Raw genomic sequence first — 14,762 nt, forward strand, 5'->3', positions numbered from 1 at the left:
CAACCAATAGGGCTCTTATCCTTAAGCTTGCTTGGAGACTTATAGCTAACCCTTTGGTCCTCTGGGCAAGGATCAAGAAAGAAAGATATTTTAAAAACTCCTCTCTTTGGGAAGTTTCGGTGAGGTCTAGTGGATCCTAGGTGTGGAAAATAATTCATCAAATGAAGGACTCCCTTCGCCAAAATTGTCGTTGGAAAGTGGGCAACACAGAGAACATCAATATCACTAAAGATAACATGCATGATATTAGTCTCCTGCCGAGGATTGTTTATGTCAAGGACCTAATGGTGGGCTCAGAGTGGAATTGACGACTTGTTAATGAGCTACTTCCCTCAGAATGTGTGACTCTAATCTCATAGATACATCTCAACCAAGCCCAAGAAGAACAATAAAATAAGCTAGTCTAGATTACAATGAGATTCAGTGCCTTTTCATGCAAATCTGCGTACAACATCCTGTCTAAGAGCCATTGGATGAGCTCTTCATCTTTAAGCTTCTTCCTTAGATTATGGAAAATCATTTGGAAGAACCCTATGATGGCACCGAGAATCAAAGTCTTTATGTGGCATGTAAGGTTTATACGTCAGATTGAGGATGTTTGTCCCCTATGTTGAGAGATACAACAAGCCACATCCTCTTAGCCTATCCATTTGCAAAAGCCATCTGGTTTGGCGGCAGATTATCCCTCTAGTCTGATTCTGGTCCAAGGAACTTAGATGGTTAGGTGGTTCTCCTCAGTTCGATGCTCACAAAAGAAGACATGATTCTTTGTTTTGCCCTTTTATGGAGCATATGGAATGCCCGTAATGCCCAGCTATATGGCAACATCACAGCCTTGCCTTTTTATGTGGTGAAGGAAGCCTAGACCACTATGGAGAGTTGCTTCTCCACTCAAGCGTGGTTGATAAAAAAACTCGCCGTAGGATGGTTTTGCGGAGGTCTCAGTGAATAAAGCACAAAATGAGCCTGCTTACCCTAACCTAGATGATCTCTTGGTTTGGGTAGAAGCCAATTGGAAAGGGGACTCCCTAGGGGGAGTAGGAATCTTCCTCCACCACGGTGGCCCAAACGAAAGAACATGCCACTCTATCCTTCTTGAATTTTGTGCCAACACCTTGTTTGGAGAATCGATGGCCATTTTGCGTGGGTTAAAGGAAGCTCTAAAGCTTTGTGGAGAGCAACCGGTTTGGATCTTCAGCGACTACCAAATGACAGTGAAGATAGTTAATGGACTAGTGGACAGTGCCGATTGGCAACCCACTCGATTATCTGTGAGATAAAAGCTCTCTTATCCCTCCACCCTCAAATACATGTTGGATTCACTAGCGGAGGGAATAATGGCAAAGCCCATGCACTAGCTCATTTTGCCTTAAGAGAAAAAAAAAAGTGTAAGGTTTGGTCTAGACTAGAGCTAAACCTGTTGTATGCCCCTTAGTCTTAATGAAACAGTCCAAGGACTTTTTACTTGAAAAAAAAACATAAATTTTTTATAAATTTTAAGCCCAAATTTAAGTGAGGTTCATATATTATTAATGATGAAAATAAAGGAGCTTAAAGAATATTATGAAATCATATATTCACTTAGTCAAATATATAAAAGAAAGTGAATAAAAATTGGTTAAAAGTAATTATTATGGCAACGAAAAATAAAAGAAAAGTGAGTTTATTACCATATTGACTATTTATGAAATATTTAGAAGGATATATAAAATATTAAGTTTCACATAGGCTTTGGGCCGTAAGAGATACCCAATTTTGTGGCTAAATAAATATATGTAAATCAACTCATACATACGTGCGGCCTAGCTTGGTTTTATTTGTGTGAATCAATACCCGAATTTATTTTTGCTAGATAGAATTTTGGTTTGGTCTAGCGAGAAGGTGCGCTCTTTCGAGTTAGCGGTAGAATTGCTTTGACTTTCGAGCAGATGTGTTGTTAATGGAAAATAATGCGTCCTTTTGAAGATTATGCCATCAATTAAATTAACACACCTCTTTGTCATGGCTGTTCATTTCCATCAATAGGATAACTGAATCAGTAATTATTTTTATTCAATAAATTTATTTGAGTTTTTCTGCATTTGAGAGAGAGTACTATATTTGTCATAGTTTAATAAGACATTCGAATAACAAAATGGTCTTAAAGAGATAGTGTCAAATACTAGACTCGATTTACATAGAATATTATATTCTATAATCTATAAGTTTATTTAATTAATTTTATTATTATTATTAGATGAAATTTTATAACTATTTGAATTACTGCTAGCACAAAGAAAAAAGTTCAATATCCAAATTCAAATGAGAAAAAAAAAAAACTAAGCTTTAGTTACTCTGGTCGTTCCTATTTATAACGAAGAGATATAAAAAACAAATAGAAAATCTCGCTTCTTCTTCCTTTCCTTTACATCCAAAGGTAAAATAAGCCAAACAAACAAAGAAGAAATGAATCAAATAAACAACTTGTAATAATGTAGACATTCCTTAATTCGAAGAAAGTATATATATAATTATTCTTCACCATAACAACCAAAGATCAACTTTGTGGGTCTAGAAAACGTGATGCTTTTCATCATCAACATGCAAATGATTGAGACGTACACGCCAGCTCCGGGAATATTGTGAATTATATTGCGTGGTCAACTCCAGGAATTAACCTCAAGTTCACATACCTAAATACAATTCATGAGCAAATATATTAAATTTAATTAAATGTGTGAACTCCTTTTCCTAATTGAAAATAAAAATATAAAAATAAACTCACGTTTGATCCAATCGTCAGACGTTGCTTGGAGCGCCGGGAACAACATTTCCAGCATCTTCCACGAGAGTTAACAAAAACAAAAACTCCCTTTCCGTCTCTCTCTTCATGAAAGCAACAAATAAGAGAGAAATATGAAATTGTAACTAAGTAACGACCTTAGATCAATAAAATAAAATAAAATAAAAGGTGTGACATTAATACTTTTCAAACTATTCAATTGTTTTCCGGAATAGCTCTTCTATTATCTCCCATGGTGATTACAATTCATCGTGTGACTCCTAGAGAGATTATGATTTTTTTATAGGATTTTATGGTCATTTTTTAGGAGGTACAATTATATAAAAATGGCACCAATCAACTATAGTAAAATTAGCAGATATCTTCTCCATAACCAACGAGGTTATTGGTTCGATTCCAATTCTAAATAATATTATAGAGATATTGTTTGGTGACTTGACTCGATTCGGTTGATAGCTCGACAGTGCGGTTAGCTTTGAGGAACAACTTGATAGTTTAATGGCTTGGAGCAGGTCTTAGTGGTGTTTGGTTCAAAATAATTGTTCGATAACGCATATAGTTTGAAGCCTAGACTAAGCAGTTAAAAGCTCGGTGGAGTCTAAGTGCCTCTCTATGTAAGGAAGGTTGGCCCATGAACGATAAAAATAAAAAAATTATATAAAGGTGGTAGGGAGTAATTTAGTATATATTTAATTTTGAGGGCATTTGGATAACTTTTGAATGCGAGTAACTCAACCCAAGTCTAAGTCTATGATGTAATTTGGGGAAATACATATTAGATTAGTAAATAGCGAAAGTATAGGGTGTGGAGTGTGAGAAATAAAGAAATTTCTAATATAGAATAGAATAGAATAGAATAGAGTAGAATAGAATGAATCATTTATTATGATAAGTATAGTTTCCTAATTGGCTTTATTTTATTTTTCCTTCTCCCTCCTAAATCGTTGGCTTTTTGCGGATTGGGGGGTCGAACGAAGCTGTGTGGTCTGCAGCGTTCCTTCGCTCTCACGACCCTCCTCGCCCTCTCCCCGCAATTACTTCTTCTCCATTCCCCAGTTCCAAACGCAATCCCTAGAGAAAGCAAAGATCAGCAACGCTTATCCGAATCCTAGCGGAATTCTCCCTCGTTAGATCTCGATCTCGATCTCGATCTCGATTTCGATACCTTCTTCCCGGGATCACGACGAGAGCCAGCGCCCTCTCCTTTGCGCTCGAAGCTTCTTCTTTGTTTTTGTTTTATTTTTTATGAAGAGAAGAGATTGGAGTGACGGTGCGGATAGGGAGGAGAGAGCAGGGAGGAGGAGGAGATGCTATATTTGAAGCAGCCTTGGGGTGATCTAGGGTTCCGATTCCCGGCGTGGTGATTTGGGGGTGAATTTGGATGTTTGAGTGAGCTGGCCCGGGCCGAGGGCTCGGGATCTGGTGAGAATGGCCGTGGAGAATGGAGGGACGGCTCGGATCGATAACCAGCATGATGTGTCGAGCTGCTATCTGCAGAAATTTAAGCTCTACGAAACTCGATCAGTAAGTTTTTAGCCTGAAAGGCTCCATCGTTGGTTATTTTCTAAGCTCACCAGTGATTTTCTGGTCGATTATGTTCAACAACAAAAACCTTTTTGGGCTCCTATTTGTTTTAAATGATACTTTTGCTTGTTTTAACAATATGGAATGAAGACTAGGTTCTTTTCTGACGTTCGTAGATCTATCGACTGGATAATTCGATGTTGCCTAACTTCTTGCCAACTAGTGCTAATCTGTCATTTCTTTTTGTTGAATTTTGTTTCTTGGTGTTTACAATCTTTTGTTATCTGGACCAAATAAGTTGTCAATCAAGGATTTGGGATTTAATTGTTTTATGCTTACTGACTACGTTGTGCTGATAATCTTCTATTAGGTATTGTTGCATGTTTTGTACAATTCATAAGCTGGAATTTGTGATTCCCTGCATCTGAACTGTTACAAGATCTTTTGTTTAAACTTTACTCTTCAGTTCTTTTATTTGCTTTTTTGCATAATGATACAAAAAATGAGTTCTTCATTCTAGTTTAGCGATACTGCGTTCCTCCATTCTTCTTAGACCAAGATAAAAATTAGTTATTAGTTATTACTGGTATACTTACCTATTTTACTTTGCTTGCTAATCTTAAGGAGGTTATTGAAAAAAATATTGGGTGTCCTCATTACTTAATAAAATACCTAAGATGTATTGTTCAATTTTGTAAAGATTCTTATAACAGAAATTTAGATTTTGCATCTTAACTGTCATGATCAAGTAAGTTGTTCCATAGAACTACAGGGTACAAAAGAACTAACTGATCCTACTATCAAAAATGTGTATATCTAATAAGTTTTATGCTTGATTACTCTGCCTTAGTTAAAAGAAATATATGAGTTATAGTTTCGACATTATGTTACAGAAATATTATATTATTGGAAGAGACAAAAGCAAGACATTGTGGAGAGTGTTAAAGATAGATAGGTTGGAGCCATCTGAACTCAACATTCGAGAGGACTCCACCATATACTCGAAAAATGAATGTTTTGATCTGTTGAAGAGAATACATGAAGGAAACAGGTCAACCGGAGGACTGAAGTTTTTAACCAACTGTTACGGCATCATTGGTAACTTAAAGTTCATATCAAATTACATAATGTTGAAACACTGCTGCAATAATTGTTCTATCTTTTAACAATGTTTTGATCAAGCATTTCTTTGTCCCAGGTTTTGTTAAGTTCTTGGGTCCATATTATATGCTGGTTATTACTGAAAGAACGAAAATTGGGGCAATTTGTGGTCATGCAGTATATAAGGTCACAAAGAGTGAAATGATTGCCCTTCCAAATTCCACCGTGCACCGATATCTGGTCGACTCTAAGAATGAGAACAGGTTTCCTGCTTTCTGCATCCAAAAAGACATATAATGTCCATGATAATCCTAATGGAAGCATTTTTTATTTTACAGCTTCATGTTGTTGTTGGTGTTGTAGGGTAAATATCTTACTAGCTAATTCTACCTTTTCAACTCTTAACAGTTGTTTAATTATACATTTTTACTTGCCAGTTGGTATCTGAAAAGTACTATTTGTCAATGTTAACTTTTTGACATTCTTTTCAGTAATTAAGATTTATGTCAATCTGCATATTATTTTTACCTAATTATTTAGTTACTGGGAGCTTAAATGCATGATTGGTTATTGGTCATACACTGAGGCAGGCTTCCTAGAGTTGTAAGATAGCCACAAAACATTACTTGATTTAATGTATCAAAATTTAGACAGTCAGACTCATCAGATATTTTTGTTTCCTCCCAATTTCCTTTGATGACTTCATCACTTTTTATACAGTATTGCTTCATGCTTTATTCTCAGTGAAGTGCCCCTTCTGCGTACACCCTGTTCTCATTCATAATCAATTGTGCAGGTACAAGAAGCTCTTGTCCACAGTGGATCTCACAAAGGACTTCTTTTTCAGCTATTCGTACCACATCATGAGAAGCCTTCAAAATAACTTGTGTGATGTGAAGAATGGGCAGGTGCTATATGAAACTATGTTTGTATGGAATGAGTTCTTAACACGAGGGATTCGCAATCACCTGAAAAATACACTTTGGACGGTTGCATTAGTATATGGGTTCTTTAGACAGGTAATCTAGGGTGAACATTAGGAAGTTTTACGAAGTTTCATAACAGTTCTATATTGCACTATGCAGTTTCATGGAAGTGCATTTCTGCTATCCTTTTGCTCTTAAGTACCGTAATTTTCATTTAAATTTAAATACACAATATAGTATTAACGTAATTTGTTATTTATGAATTCAGGACAAAATTTCAATATCAGGGAAAGTCTTTAAGTTGACACTCATTGCTAGACGCTCAAGGCATTATGCTGGAACCAGGTGCCCATATTATAATGTTTGGTTTTAGTTTTCTTTGTTGCTTGTTTAAGTTGATTTGAAATAAATTCAAAGATCACTCCGAAACTTGTTGAATGGGGAGTGAAATGCAATATACATATATCACGATGCATCGTTAATATTCCTCTGTACATCCATTCTCCCTTTCTGGAACAGGTATCTAAAACGAGGTGTTAATGAGAAGGGTAGAGTAGCAAATGATGTTGAGACTGAGCAAATAGTGTTTGAAGACATTCCCGAAGGAATTCCTTCACAGATAAGTTCTGTTGTACAGAATAGGGGTTCCATTCCTCTTTTCTGGTCCCAGGAGACCTCAAAACTGAATATTAAGCCTGATATTATTTGTAAGTTATCAAATAATGCTATTTGATTTCTACGATAAGACCACCGGATTCCTTTTGAAGTTTTGAACTTGTCTTTTTTTTTTTAGTGCACAAAAAGGACAAAATCTATGAAGCTACTAGGCTCCATTTTGAGAATCTTGTAAATAGATACGGAAATCCAATAATTATTCTCAACCTGATTAAGGTGAGTCATACTATCAATTTTTATTTCACCAACTTTTAAGAAATTTTATGTTGCCAGATGCTATTTATACATCTGCATTATTGGAGGTATTTCATTATAGTGGCACCCTTCTTTAGCCTCTTTGCCTCATCTATGTTTATGTTTTACAGAGACGTGAGAGGAAACCACGAGAATCTATACTCCACACGGAATTTGATAAAGCAATCAAGTTCATAAATAAAGATCTGTCTGAGGAAAATCATTTGAAATTCTTACATTGGGATCTTCATAAGAATTCTCGAAGGTATTCTTCTTTTTTACATTCATGTCTTTCTGAATTTTGACATGATCATTACTCTTTTGTCAGATTGGATACTAAATTTAAAAAGTATGCTATTTCAGCAAAGCAAAGAATGTCCTTACTGTCCTACTGAAAGTGGCATCACATGCCCTGAATCTGACTGGCTTCTTTCATTCTCAAGTGCCCCAAGTTTTTAGGCCAGATGGGTGCCTTGATTGGCATTTAACTTTGTAAGTATTGATTATTTTAGACGCTTGTTTCTCTAGTAAATATTTGTTTAATTTTCTTCTTTACATGCATTAACTTTCCTTTGAGTGAGTTTACTACTAGACAACCAATTTTCTTTTATTTTTTGACAATGTAGACTATTTTGCATTTTTTGGATCACAACCTGAAAAGTGATCTGAGCTCAAATTCCAGATTATAGTTATCATTTGATAGACACCCGTTGACCTCATCTTTATGAACAGAAACTCCTGAACTAGTCTCTCTTATATCAGATCATCTTCAGAGTTCAGACATGATTATACAAGGTTTTGCATAGTTGGAGACTTGGAGTCCATTTTAGACTTACCCTTTCTGCAATTGGTTTATTGTAGTGTCAATTTGACAGCATCTGCATGCTTAGTCACCTATTTTCCAAAAGCCAGTTTCAAGTTTAAATGGAAGGTGGTTTATGGCTGAAAGTATTATAGGAGTATAATAGGAAGATAACTTTGAATAGAGCCTATCTACACCTGAGAGACAGAGACAAATACTAAATAGAGTCTATCTATCTTGGGCTATTGGGCTGGTTATGCTTGGCTCAGTTAAGCTTAGCCAGGCCATTCTCTAGCCCATATTGTGATCCAGTCAACTGAGGAGCACTGAGTTCTCGGGCCCAACTGGATCTATATGGTAGGAAACATAAGTTCCTGAAATATAAGGCATCTCTTATAAATGGTCTTTTCATTTCTCTAATATGTAACTAGTTTAATTTTTGTAGTCTTTGACCAATTTTTTTAATATTTACTTACAAGTCACAACCAACACATTCACTGATTGCTTTAGAAGTTCGCAATGGTCATTTACAAGTATCCATGCTTTTAGCAATTTGACACCCTCTTTTATTGTTGTTATTATCTAGGAATGGGAATGAAGGTCCTTGTTCATGTGATACAATTAGTAACAGCGACAACACTGATGATGCTGATATCTTGGCTGATGGGTCCCAAGAAGATAGCTCAGTAAGCTCTGATACCTCTGGACATGGAATTACAGAGGATAGAGTTGGAAACAGTGAAATATGCTTTGTCAAATCACCGAAGTTCCAAAAAGGCATCCTACGCACAAATTGCATAGATTGCTTAGACCGAACTAATGTTGCACAATATGCCTATGGGTTAGCTGCTCTTGGGCATCAACTTCATGTACTGGGTTTTATAGATATTCCAGAAATTGATCTAGATGACCCTTTGGCTCATCGTTTGATGAGCTTTTATGAGACAATGGGTGATACACTTGCTCAACAGTATGGTGGTTCTGCTGCTCATAACAAGGTATGCTTGAAGGGCATTATTGTCTCTCTGTTCTGTCATGCTATTTGCATTTGTTCTCATTCTCATACATTTCATAAGAAGATGCACATCTAGCTTTACAAGGGGAGGAGTAGGTTACTGCATCTTGTTTGGTTTAATGTTGTAGAAAATTAAAAAATTATCTGGTATATAGAAACTTATGGTTAAAGCACTATGATATGCTAATATAGAAGATTATTAGTCTTTTGGTATGGGAACTGTAGAGGGTTCATAGGAGCTCTTTCAGTATAGCAGATAGTTGAGATTGATGTATTCCTACTATATAAGAAAACAATTGAATGTCTTCTGCTTTTTGCATTTGATGGCACAAAATGAGTTAGAATGCACTCGTAACTACGGGATTCCTATAAAGTATGTCACTTTGAGAAGAGGATCCTTTGATCTGTCCACATTTTCTTCGCCTTCCTCTAGGTGATCTGATTCACTTAGAGAATGTTGACAGTATTTCAGAATCCATAGAATTATCAATGTAGTTTCTTTGAGAGCTTGGTCAAAAGAAATCTTTTGATAAAATTTCTTAAAAAAGCTATGTCATAGAAAGGCAGACCAGCTTGAAAATATGATGATTTCTTATTGAGCTATTTTTCACATTAGAAAATACACTAGGAAGATAATTAGACACAACATAATTCTGCAAGTATATGTTAGTGGTTCTAGGCTTGTGAGCTTGCAATTGTTGTGCCCGAATGTTGATGCTTCCTTATTCCTAATAGATAGGTACTTGTTTCCTTTTGTCTGTGCATTTGCTAAGTTAAATGTGGGAAGAAGCTGGAAAAGATCAAGGCAGGACTAGTATGCATCTCCCATCAACTCTTTTCTTTGTGCATGATTTCTAGAGAGACTGCTAATCCTGATATTTAACGTTGATTGTTGGTTCCTGACCACTTATTAGTAAATATCTGGCAACATTTTAAATAAAGGATCTGTCCTTAATTTTGATTAATATTTGGAGAAATGAAAATATTTCTATCTATTTAAATACGACTAAATTAGACCTTATATTGTTCCCTTTGTGTGATTTTAGATTTTCTAGTTTAGTAAATGGGTGTTGTAAATTATCATATCATAACACCAGTTCATGTGGAATGGTTTGCAGATATTCTCTGAGAGGAGAGGTCACTCGAAGGCAGTAATCCAGTATCAGGAATTCTTCAGAACACTTCAGAGATACTGTAGCAATGCCTACATGGATGCTGATAAACAAGCTGCAATAAACTTGTATGCTCCAGCTACTTTTCTTAAGAATTTGTTTTTGTCTATTGTTTTGTCTAATATTTTATTATTACTTTTAACACTGGTGCTTCAACTGTTTAGAGATTCAGTAGGATCTTCAACTATTTTTCCTTGTTAATATCCTTTGGTCCAATGTTTCAGATTCCTGGGCTATTTCCAACCGCAACAGGGTAAACCTGCACTTTGGGAGTTAGATTCTGATCAGCATTACAACGCAGGGAAGAATGATCATGCTTTTGCAGAAGAAAACTTCAGGTACTTTGCCATTTTCTATGCATGATAAAAAGTTCTTATTTAGTTTTACCTCTACTGTAATAATTCCAAATTTAGAATACTGTTTGTGAGTTTAGAAAGCCTTTAAGGCCGGTACCAAAAGACTGCTACATTTCAGAAAGTGGACAAAGATTTGCAAATTTTTCATGTCTTTGATTGCTTCTCTCAACAGGTAATCATGGAAGCTCTGTAATCATTTCGAGTTGTCGTTGATGCAAAAGCATCTAGCAAGACTGTAAAATCAATTGTCAGTCTGCACGCTGTTTAGAAAAATTAAAATTGTGATCTAAAAGTTCAAGCATGCTTTTGAGCCACCTCACTTATATAAGCTTTGTGAATCATTTACTGTATGTTGGTGGAAAGACGTGTGAAAATTCCTGAGACAGTTTGAGATCTTTCGGTCACTGCTCAGAAAATTGACAGTGATATCTAGAGGTTCCAGGTAGAGGTGATCAGATGGACTGACCTGCCCATGCTCGGCCCAGCCCGGCTTGAGCCTGAGTTGCCAATGGGTGGCACGGGCCAGTCCCTTGCCTGTGCAGGCTGGCCTGGAAGCCCGCCTCTCGGCCTGACCCGAAAACCCAGCCCAAAGCCCGCAATTGTTTTTTTGGTATAACTACTTATTTAATTATAAAACATCTTTCCATTTATTGAACTGGCCAAGTTGCAATTTCGTGCATCCTAACTTGCATATCTTTCTCAAATCTTGACTAAGATCAAAACTTTATCCTTAGTGGTCCTACTATGTACTAACTAGTATTGACCAGTTTGCGGTCTTACTAAGTGATAATAGGGATAGTTGTCCTCTGTGAATTAGAAGTCACCTACTTGGGCCCTATGCACGATGGATGTTTAAGTACTGTGTACAATGCTCGTCACTTTTGGCCTGATGGAGGATGGCTCGTTCTATCATTCAGTATCTTGCCCAACCGCCCCATTAAGCCTAGCCTGAGCCTACTCTCTTATAGGCCAGCGGACGGTAATGGGCTAGACTATTCTAGTTTGGCCGGGTCGATTAGCGAGCAGGTTGGCAAACAAATTGCTCAACCCAGTTGGCTTGGCCCGAATCCGGCCCGGCCTGCCTGATGATCACCTCTAGTTCTAGGTCATGTTTTTATTGCAGCTTAATTGTAGAAGTTTGGTGGATCATTAAAACTGTTTGTTTCTATAGTGAGACTTGTGAGCAGGTCCATTAAGTAATTGTTACTGGCCAAAACTCAGAAAATTCACAATGATATCATGTGTTTTAAATTTTGCCTATAGTGAGCTCGACTGTCACAAGTCTACCTAAAAAAGCTTGACAAATGCAATAATCTCTCTTCTTAGAGGATTATTTCCTTTTTTATCTTCTTTAAATAGAACATTTTACAAGTACTTGTTCTTTGATATATTTTATAGATGTATATGTACTTATATATGTTGGAAGTGATGATTTAATAAGAAATTGAATTTTCTCACTGACCATCCATATTTGGTCTCATAGGTCATTTATTAAAAGGTCTCTATCTGATGGCAACATTCTTCATGAAAGCAATACAACGGCGCCCAGATGTGATGGACTCCTAACCTCAGCACTATCTGATGGAAAGCACCAAATGGGAGATATGAAGGTTCTGTCTGATTCTCCAAAAAGTTCAATTTGCGAAAGTGATGTATCATACTCCAGGTTAGCTATTGAAATTTCTGCAATAAATGTGTTTTTTTAGCCTTTTAACCTTCTGATGTCAGGAGCACATAAGTGAATTTATCAGAAGTAAGATGCCAGTTTTATCAATTTCTGTCTCTTAGATTGTTTTAATTAAAAAAATTACCACTCTAGTGCTTGCATTTTGACAGAAACTATCATGAAACTTTAGTATGCTTTCAAATGTATGGAGTAGCTCTGCTTTGGCTAACTTGCAATTCTGAGTGTTGCATACCCTTTGAATCTTCTATGAAGTGCTATTCATCTACTGCCACCCCATTATTGGGGGTTGTAGTACTGATGTTCCTACTTATGAAGTAGCTTATGTTGCACTATAGCACATCTAGACATATTTGCTTGTTTATTTGTTTACTGGTCGGAAAGTAGATTAAACTTTGTCTCTCATTTGTAGGTACACTCCCACAATGTCTCGTAGGCAGCTTTTTACTGATAGTGGACATAGTTATTTGCATGAAAGTGGAGATTCAAATTTTCTGGACATTGATTGCCTTTCCTCATCTGGAAATTCATGTGAGGAGGAACATTACGGAAGGTGATATTCTAACCACTCTAATCTTCTATCTGTATAGCTCATGTCAACACTTATCTTTTTCCTTCATGTCCATCTTTATCTGCAATCAAGTTTTTCTTACATACTCCAGTGTTATTGACGTATTCCAGGCTTCCAGCCTTCTAGGTTGGCCTTATGAAATCTTGTGCAATACTATTAGTTTAAAGGTTGTCTTTATAACATGGATAATAGCCTTGTGAAGTTTTAGCTTTTTAATTCCTGTAACTCTCATTTTTCCAATCCTGTCTATGGTTTTATTTTCACTTGGTTTGATACCATGAGCTCTGAGTCTTATAATGACAAGCATGCAAGCACAAACAGAAGAACAAAATGTGCTTCTGCATTTAGTAAACATTTGTGGAAAAGAAGAATATGGGGTAGGTGTTCAACAGTACATGTCTTTAGGCTGATAGAAGCTGCTTAATTGTGGATCAAGTCCAGCTATCTTCACATGAATAGATGTAGGTTGTGCAATTAAGTTGGTATTATTTCAATTTTCACATTTCTGACAGGATTTGTTCTCTTAAAATATGCTTGAGAATGAGGGCTTGAGGAAGGTTTTACCTACTGTTTTCTGTGCCTGCAGGTCCACAGTCGTGAGCTCTCCAATTGAGAACCTTTCCACTGAGAATGTCCTCAATGACACAAGTGCTGAGACAACACCTCTTAGTGGGAATAGGCCAAAGGTCAGTAGCCTCTACTTTGTAGTAATTTAATTTCATGTGGTATGAGCTTCCCTGGACAAATTTATGCATCTCTTTTCCTTTTAACTTGACATGGACTGTGAGTGCAAGATCATATGCAAGCCTTAGTGAACACTTGATTATGACACCAACACTTTTATGTACAAAAGTGACTTCAACATTTAAATATCAGTTATATCAGTTTCAACAAAAGAGAACAATGAAAAGTATATCAGTTGTATTTAATAATTTCAAATTAATTTGAATAAGCTAGTTAATCATCATCATGTTAGTTCCAATTTATTAAGTAGTTTTTTGTTACCTTTTACACGCAGCTCTCATACAAGTTTTATGCTGTTTGATACTTGAATGCCAAAGTTGTTGGAAATAAACAAATGGGATACGAGGAAATAGTTCTATTGACACACACATACCCATCACCCATGCGAGCAAGAATGGGCTGTACTTAACCTCAATAATGGGCTTCTTTTGGACATAACTTTTAAGAATCTATCTAATTAATTTTAGCATGAATAAAGAAATCTGTTGCAGTTATAACTTCATGGTTTCTTCACCAGTTCACCTTTGTTCTTTACCTTACTTTAATGATCAAGTTTTGTTTTATGAAAGATTGTGTTAAGGGTGTGATTCTGCTATTACATGGAGACACCAATTCATCTAAAGTTGTCTCTACTCTTAACTTACGGCAGGGGAAACAGAGAGAAATAATGTCGACAGGTTATGCCGGTGTCGAATATGCAGATATTCTCAGTCAGTTCTCTGACACCTTCGTGGATTGGGTTCTCCACGGGGAGACTCTATGTCACTAGTATCATTTTCTGGATTATACTCATTGTTGTCCCATCCCACCCTGGTGGGAGGTGTCGGTTCTGCAAGGATATAAAGCTATCAATTCCAGAAGGATACGGCGATCGATCACATGAAGAACAAAGATGAGCAAAAAGGGTACGACAAGCAGTGTTCTTCTGTAATATATAAGCCATTACCGACGGCTCCGCTAGTTTTCCAGGTCATGTAATATTGTCTCCAGTTGGTTACAATGTGCCCTCATGTCCTGCTAATAGTGAAGAGTAAATAGATATAATTCTTTTTCAGAGTTCTGCTTCATCATTGGAACTACATATTCTTATCATGTAAATATCTATATACACACTTGTCCTCAGTTGAGTTTCACAATTACGGCAGCAATTTTCCGCTTCAGCTATGATTCTTTTCC

The 14,762-nt window shown here is 36.4% G+C and overlaps 1 protein-coding gene across 1 annotated transcript; it reads left to right on the forward strand.

Annotated features, from left to right (window-relative positions):
- Positions 1 to 3,716: 3,716 nt before the first annotated feature.
- LOC140773067 (phosphoinositide phosphatase SAC3-like) lies at positions 3,717 to 14,762 on the forward strand. Its single transcript, XM_073115416.1, has 16 exons — positions 3,717 to 4,306; positions 5,200 to 5,404; positions 5,505 to 5,670; positions 6,204 to 6,426; positions 6,602 to 6,678; positions 6,853 to 7,040; positions 7,127 to 7,224; positions 7,374 to 7,507; positions 7,606 to 7,734; positions 8,631 to 9,042; positions 10,178 to 10,299; positions 10,456 to 10,569; positions 12,071 to 12,253; positions 12,684 to 12,824; positions 13,429 to 13,528; positions 14,236 to 14,762. Exons 1-16 carry the CDS (start codon positions 4,211 to 4,213, stop codon positions 14,353 to 14,355), a joined length of 2,508 nt encoding a protein of 835 aa, XP_072971517.1. The 5' UTR covers positions 3,717 to 4,210; the 3' UTR covers positions 14,356 to 14,762.

This window comes from Typha angustifolia, chromosome 13, assembly GCF_048772165.1.
Source record: "Typha angustifolia cultivar Huaian chromosome 13, ASM4877216v1, whole genome shotgun sequence".
In the NCBI taxonomy this organism is placed as follows: Eukaryota; Viridiplantae; Streptophyta; class Magnoliopsida; order Poales; family Typhaceae; genus Typha; species Typha angustifolia.

Excerpts from the sequence above, each read along its gene's own strand:
- LOC140773067 (XM_073115416.1), top strand. The coding sequence starts at position 4,211 with ATGGCCGTGGAGAATGGAGGGACGGCTCGGATCGATAACCAGCATGAT. Across the intron at positions 4,307-5,199 it reads AGCTCTACGAAACTCGATCA|AAATATTATATTATTGGAAG; the intron begins GTAAGTTTTTAG and ends ATTATGTTACAG. Across the intron at positions 7,508-7,605 it reads CTTCATAAGAATTCTCGAAG|CAAAGCAAAGAATGTCCTTA; the intron begins GTATTCTTCTTT and ends ATGCTATTTCAG.